The sequence below is a fragment of the Typha angustifolia genome, chromosome 4 (genome assembly GCF_048772165.1).
Source record: "Typha angustifolia cultivar Huaian chromosome 4, ASM4877216v1, whole genome shotgun sequence".
NCBI lineage: Eukaryota > Viridiplantae > Streptophyta > Magnoliopsida > Poales > Typhaceae > Typha > Typha angustifolia.
The window spans coordinates 10,501,014-10,509,072 of record NC_133242.1 but is presented as its reverse complement, the minus strand read 5'-3'; the positions used below and the strand labels follow the sequence as shown (position 1 = coordinate 10,509,072).

The following is an 8,059-nucleotide window of genomic DNA, read 5'->3' as shown; positions in this document are numbered from 1 at the left end:
CATCAACTTGGTGGCTCCCACTCACATGAATATTTTAACCATTTCCTTCTCATCGACCAACTTCGCAAACCCTAAATTTTTATTCCCTCTTCCACCTCAATTCTCCTCTCTCCTCTCTCCTCTCTTTGTAGAGGCTCCTCGATCCCCGCTTAAGAATCTCTATTTTACTCTCTATTCCTCCTAAAATCCACCAATCCCATCTCTTTCCGATGGGAAAGGTCTCACCTTTCCCTTTCCTTCCTCCTCTCCTCTCACTTGTTGCCCTACTTGGCCTCATCTCCACCCTCGCCGGCGCCACCGCCGTTGGCTCGATCCATGACCTCCTCCGAGCGCATGGCCTCCCCGGTGGGCTCCTTCCCAAGGCGGTCGAGTCCTTCGCGCTGGACCAGGACACGGGCCTCCTCGACGTCCGCCTCGATCGCCCCTGCTACGCCAAGTACGACGGGGACCTGGCCCTCTTCGACCAGGTGGTGCGCGGAAACCTTAGCTTTGGCGAGCTGCGTGGCGTGGAGGGGCTGTCGCAGGAGGAGCTCTTCGTGTGGCTTCCCGTTAAGGGGATCCTTGTAGCGGATCCCAGCTCTGGTGTTATCCTGTTTGATATCGGGCTCGCGCATAAGAGGCTATCTCGCTCGGTTTTCGAGGAACCGCCGGATTGCCAGCCGGAGGGGGAGAAGGCCGTTTTGTTCCCGGGAGAAGGTGAGGATGTCGTGTAAAGTTTCGATCTTGATAGACGGGTTTCTTTTGTTCTTGTCGGGTTTTAGATTAAAGATGGCACCTTTGGTTGCTTTTGGATTGGATTTGTGTGTTCTGTAGAAGGGTTCTTTTGTTCTGTTTCGATTTTTACTTCATTTGGTTATTTACAACTGGAGAAGGGCATTTAATGCTGGTCTGTTTCTATTCTCTTTCTATTGATCAAAAGTGATAAAGTTGGTTAATTTTGGATAGGATTTGTGTGTTCTATGGTGTTTCTCTTCCCCTCCTGTTGCTTTCGGCATTCAATTCGTTGGCCTTTCTTGCATGCAATTAATGAGCTTGAAGCCTTCTTTTTTACACTTTTGCCATCTCCTCCAACTAGTTTTTCTTTCAATTTGTTTGGTTTCTGATGATTTCATCTTGTGAGTAAGGGGAAGAATTTTTCCAGTCGAAGGTAAGATCATCATTAGTTTCTTGATGTATTATGACCGTGATTATCCACTGCCTTGTTTGATGTTGTGATTAATACTTTCCAACTATAGATTAGTATAACTTCACCATATTTTTCCAACAATAGATGCCATTCTCTATATGCAATCTTTCTGCAACTTTTTCTCTTAGTCCCCAAGCCACCCTTTCTTCTGTTGCACAGTTATCCATCTCTCTATTTTTGGGTTCTTCCTCTGTTTGCCTCAACAACTAATTGAGTGGTTCTTCAAGCCTATTTCTGCTAGCTGACCAAGTTCTCTGGTATCTTTTGCAGGGCTCCTTGGCAGAGAGGAAGGTCTACAGTTGCAGAGATCAGAGTAGAATCCAAACTACTCTGAGCCAGTTTTCCTTCCACCTGTCTTCCTTTCTCTGCCTGAAACTTTATGCTGTAAATGGGAATTTGGAATTAAAATGTGCATTAGAATCATAGTTTGGTTGCCTTCTATCCCCCCTTCCCCCCCCCCCCTTGGCCTTTCCAGTCCATTGCCTAAAGTTGTGTTTAAGATGCTGCTGTCAGTAAATTAAACCAATCTCAGTTTTGAGTTGAATGGTGTGCCAATCTTTAGCATTTGTAAGAGGAGAAACTACAAGCCTACAGCACCTTTCACATGAACATGGCTTGGCTGGTGATGAGATGGTATCTCCTACATTAGAATGTTCCATTGGGAAATAAAATATACTAACATGTCAGTGTTTATAAGCTTGTATTTGTAAAACAATCTTGTGGGTTTGGGGCTTTTTGCAATTTAATTACATGTAATTAAGTTGTAAAAAGGCATTGTTTGTTTTTATACAGTATCAATGTGATATTTTATGATAAAAGTACAACCATACATACCATGGGTAATAATTTGTTTAAAAAGGAAAAGGACTAGGGATCATGGAATAGGCAATTAGGCATAACTACTCTTGGTATACTGACCACTTTGCTATTTCTATGGGCCTCTCTGGAAGCTGGTGCAGGCTTTGCAGTAGTTTCTTGCCAACTTCTTGTTTGTTATAAGACTTGCAAATAATACAACCTAGGATGGGGAATATGCTGTTCATTGTCTAAGATAGAGATTGCTGCCAAGGGTTGTGGTTTCCTAGAGCAGAGTATCCAAGGCAAGAAAATGTACTGCAAGTCTGCAGAAATTGCATGACAGATGCTATCTATATGTGAGCTTGCCCCCATTAAATCAGTTGTTCATGCATAGACTTTTGACCTTGTTGGCAAGTAGGGTTAGCTAATTCACTTAATACGAATGCAGTGAACTTGGCCAAAAGGCAAAGAAGAACAAATTGAAATGGCCAGTTCTTTTTTTTCACATACAATATGCATCATCAGTGAAGAATTAATGTGTCCTCCTCAAAGTGTGAGGAGTCCACAACTAGAAGATATCAAAGAGATCAAGAAGAGAGGGCGATCAAGAATTGTATACATCTCAGGAGAAGATTGGAATCTCAGCATACCATAGTCTTTGTATGACGGTATTCGAATTTTGTATTATGAAAGTGTGGTATGTGTGCATTTCAAGTGATCTATTCTCACTGTAAGCAAGGTGTGGATAGGGGAAGGCGAGTGAGGGAGCCGTTCCCAACTCGGGCCGTCTATGTGCTCCTCTCTCTCCATGCTTGCTTCTTCGGTGAGAGGTGGTCCATGCAGTCTTTAGGCTTTAGTTTTTTATTTTTTCCTACTTTGTTGTAGATCTGTTATAGGTCTGCAGGGCCTTTCAACGGCACTTATCCGTGATTCTTGCTTCCCATGCCCTTAGAGATTCTTACGTTGTCTTTAACTACTAGATCACGATGAAGTCGCCTACGATATTCTCAAATCCATGAGGATTGTTTTTTTGTTTGTTATATTTTATAGGGATAATTCCAATGAGACCGGTGACGACGAAGAATATCAAATAATTATTTTACCTTCACTTTTTTTTTCTTTTTCTTCTTCAATAAGAGTAAAATGATCAATATAGGGTCTAAAACAATTGGCCTCCAATCCAAAGTTTTCTTGAATTAGGACCATTCCATCATAAAGAATGCGAACAAGCTGCATACATGTTATCCAGACATGCCATTGAACTGAGCTTGAGTTGTTGCCTTGGTGGTGTTAACTCACCAACTTCTTCAAGCTAATTGTTTAGGAAATAGTAATTTTGATATTTATATTCTCTGGGTTGTAACGTTTTGACATAAAGTCTACTTAATTTACATAGGTGAAAATTTTATATTTTAAATGGCAGATGGGTCTGGCATTATTTGGACTTATGTTTTGATACCATGTCAAATCACCAACTGCTGTAATAGTTTAAACTGTTAGAACATAGTAAATTTTTATATTTTATATATAAGAGTAGATACTTCAACCAAATGTTGTTCCAAATTAGTTCCAAAGTTGGAGCCATTACATAAATCATCAAATGCTGCAATGTTGGATGATTCCTGCTTTGCTTTCCTCTTGAATGCCAGCTTGACTTCTTGGCATCAGAGAAAGAAATCTATCCTTTTCTTAGTCTCTCTTTGTTGAGATACTACTTCCATCTTGATTCCTGTATGTCCACTTTAAGACAGAACAAAAGTACCAATCTGAGCAAAGTATGTGATGGGTAGATGGCTAATTTGTCTAATTGCAAGATCACAGTAATCTATAACAAATATTTACTCCTGAAACTTTCATGGTTAATTTGTGTAACTGCCATTTTCATTGTTTGCTTGGTCACTAATTCAGCAAGAACTTTGAATCATGTCAGCATCCACAGTTGAAGTAATCTTTCCTTTTCCTGAGATGGAAGAAGTGCAAAAAGTAGATGAAAAGAAGAAATGTTTAGAGTAAGGAAGAGATGCAGTAACAAAGAACTACAATCAAATTTATTGACCAATGATGAAACCATCTTACACTCTACATTCAAACATTATTTCTTTTACATGATTATAATCTATTCATTTTCTATAAGTACATTTATTTCACTTAATATTGATTTGTATGCTTGTTCTTCAACTTTTTGCTTAGTGACACGAATGTAGCAAAAAACTGCAGCAATAACAGCAGTAGCAAGCCCTCTTAGAATCACTGCTCCTGCGGCAATTGACTCATCGAATGAATCACGATTTCATTGCGGTGCTCCAGACTAGATGAAAATGAGTTGCCCATGACAAGCTCAACTGAATTGGCTTGCTCTACTTGCGAAATTTGTCATGCCAACAAAGGAGTGACCAAGAGAAGATAAAGCTAGTCAAGAAAAAAGAGCAATTGAGCTTAATGAGGTAGGATGGTATAGAATCATGTCACCTAATATTCTCTATATAAGGGTGAAGAACTAGTACATGGCTAACCCAGTTAAGTTGCTATCAGTTCAGAAGTTTCAGTGTCTTGCACTAATAGAAGACAGAAAGGCACTATTAGGTAGTGGTGGATTCCAATAGGATGACAAAGACAAATTTATAGTCCATTCAAATGCTAGATGCTATGAAAGATACTGAAATTGACTAGATTTGTCTTGAGATATCAGTAAATCTGATCTATGCATGTACTTCTTTTGAGTTAAATTACAAATCCTACTCATGGTGATAAGAGCTACTAGTTGTGGATTGATGCTTTTCAGAGTGATACTTAAACTATTTTCAGATATGAGAGAACTTCAAAGAGTACACAACAGAATTTGAAAAGAAAAATCTTTATTTAGTCACAGTTAACTATTTCTTTGACACCCAAAAGAGGTGTATGGTTTGTTTAACATAATATCTGCATAAAAAGGAAGGAAAAAAAAAATAGTAGAAAAATTTATAGGTTCAAGATTTTTGCTCCACACTTCTGCGCTTAGTGATGCGAATGTAGCAGAATACTGCAGCAAATATAGCAGCTGCCAGTCCACCAAGTATGATCTTTCCTCCAGCAAGAGTCTTGTCAAATGGTCGCTGCCTTGCATGTCGAGAGCTATGCGGTGAGCCTGCGACTCTCGACTCCATAGCAGTTGAATGCAAACCAGAAGAAGAAGGTGGATTAGCCACAGTTGGTCTATCAAGCTGGATTGCAGTGGTTCGAACAATGGCAGGAAATTGCCGTGCCATTGCAAGAGTTGCAAAAAGATTAGCAGCAACCAAGCAAACTAGAAACAAATGAGCCATGGCTTGATAGATATATATATAAAAGACTTTTAACTTTTGAGAGAAGAAGACTACAAAGAGAGGTAGAAGGTTTGCTTTGGAGCTATAAATGGAACTTGATGATATGAAGAGAGAGAGAGAGGGAGAGATGTGGCCTTTTATAGAGATGCCTCATTGAGATTTCCTGTAAAGTTTGATAAGTTCTTTAAGGATTCCATGGTTTAATTAGTTGAAGAGAGGGAACAGTTTCAAATGTGGGTCTGCGGTAGTGCTCAGACTTGTCTCTTGTTTCCTATTGATAATTAAGAGGAATTAATTAAGTGACACCTGTTTCTCAACTTAATGACAAGAATTAACAATTAATTTCTCTTGGAGTTAGTAGCAGGACCTCTTGTCCATCACAATACTAGAGGAGCATTTTAAGCAAGGGAAATGTCTGGGAATCTGAAACTCTGGCACAGATACAGCTAAAATGGATTCAAGTACTCCAAATGCAAATGCTGTCAAGATTAAACTTTTGTAAATAGATACAAGGAAATTTGGGAATTACTAACAGCTGAAGATTATGTCAAGATTTTAACTATCCAATTTTACTGGAAATTTTTTATCATGTGAATAAGTAGTACTTAAATCAGATTATGTTTTTCGGTATCAGTTATCTCAGCTGCTCAAGATGAATGTTACAAAATGTATGCCACTTGTGCATATAAATAATCCACCTTAGTTGGCATATAGCAACAGATCTTGTGATATTGACTTCTTTGTCCATGTTGCAGATCTCAATCAGTGGAAACTTTACACAAAGATCTAGTCAAATGACTGACTCCTTAGATAATTTCTTATCAGTCTTTCTATCTTGAACAAATTTTCTCCCAGAGACTCGTCAGTAGCTCCTATTAATTGAGAAGAATCTTAAGTCTTGATGTATGATTTGATTTCTTCTACAGTTTGCTTAAATCTTTTCCTAGTATCCTATTCAAGTGATTTATCCATTATTTTTCAGGAGAGCATCTCATCGATGTCTCCCTTCAGACAGGAGACAAAGGCCTTCAATGACTAAGCACATGCATGACTGATATAAAACTCATCACTATGTCTGCAAATCTAAAATAAGTTCATCTTTGGTTGGCATAATGACTAATTTCATGCATCCGAAGCTTCTTCACATGTGAAGTCTGGTGTTTGTCGCCAAGGACATTGTGACGATCAACCCCTCGTGTGATTGAATTATCCAAATATTTGATCAGATTATCTGTTCTTCTGAACAAAGTGAGTAAACAAATCAGTGAATATTAGTTATATGTTCTATGTTTTGATCTGAAAGATAGTATCCATTAACATACTAAATTTGAAAATGTCTTTGGTTCTGCATGGATCTCAAAGGACAGATCAATGCATTGCTACCTCACCAAACCTCATAGCGAATTTGGAAGGCCAACATTAGTATTATTCATAGGAAGCATGCTTTCGGCAAAAAAGGCGACAACTTGCAGTTCTGCAGCCAAAGATTCCTTATGTTGCTCACATGTAAGCATTCATATGTTGGCACTGCTTATGATACAATGATCTAATCAGGTGACAACTGCTAATAACTATATAAAATGTTAGCATTATGCTACACTTAGCATAACCAAATCAATGAGATCATAGAATCTGATTCTTGAGATCTGATACAGTAAGAATGCACTTTTGTATAGCAAACAAGGTTTAGTGTACCAAGTTGATTTTCTATAATAGGGTTAGCAATTGTGAAAACTTTGATCTCACTTCATGTAGACGTTGAAGAAAGCATCAGAAAAGAGAGGACAATTCATGGTATCAACTGATTTCATTACATTTTCTGTCTACAGGGAAAAAAGAAAGAAATTTCTTCGTACCGGAGAATTCTGAGACTATGTTAAGTTATTTGTCTATCTTGAATTGCATCTCAATGGTGTCCCCCCTAATGACTACATAAGCATATGCGAAATTCAGCATCACCAATATTTAACTCATCTCCACATCTGCAAACTTAAATTATTTTTTTTTCACTCTTGGTTGGCATTATGATAAATTTCATTATATGGAAGCTTCTTCACATGCGAGGATTGTATATGTCGCCCCGTGCAACTTAAATTATCTAACTTACATATTCAAATCGTTCTTCTGAATCACGGAATAGCAAAAGCCAGTGAATTTGAGCTGTCCTTCCTCTCCATTTGTGGATCTGAAATATGATGTTAGTTCAGCAAACTAATTCAGAGATTTGCTTCGCATGTCTATCGAATTCAAGACATGATTCCTCACAAAGCTTAGTGAACAAATATGATCTTCTAAATTTAGTACTACACGAGCATCGACACCTAGCTCTTGCAGCCATAGATTCCTGAGGTTACAGGTTTATATTTACGATTCTTTATTAAAACAATAAACTGATCTAATCCTGCTATGCTGCTGAAACACAACTCTACTAGTCTTCTGTCACTTGTTACCTATAAGAAGTTAAAAGGAATGCCGTGAAAGAATATAAAACCATGAAGTGAAGAGCATTGGAGAAGAGAGAATAACCTGTTCCATTGACTACCGATAACATTAAGATGCATCTCAGATCTGTACCTCAAGTACATCAATAAGAAAATGCAAGTATTATATACAGGCAAAAGAGGAACAATTAGTAGTGAGAAAGTGTAGAAAGAGAATTGTAACTTGCAACAAGGAACTTGTGAATAAAGTTGGAAGAAAAGATGAGAGAAAAGTTGGAAAGTAGAGGGTTACTTCATATGAATCCAGGTTTGTTGTACCAAATGACCAG

General features: G+C 38.3%; 1 protein-coding gene across 1 annotated transcript; it reads left to right on the top strand.

Moving 5' to 3' along the window:
- Positions 1-39: 39 nt before the first annotated feature.
- On the top strand, positions 40-1,741 carry LOC140759766 (uncharacterized). Its single transcript, XM_073096414.1, has 2 exons — positions 40-696; positions 1,457-1,741. The coding sequence occupies exons 1-2, from the start codon at positions 210-212 to the stop codon at positions 1,501-1,503; spliced, it is 534 nt and encodes a 177-aa protein (XP_072952515.1). The 5' UTR covers positions 40-209; the 3' UTR covers positions 1,504-1,741.
- Positions 1,742-8,059: the final 6,318 nt, after the last annotated feature.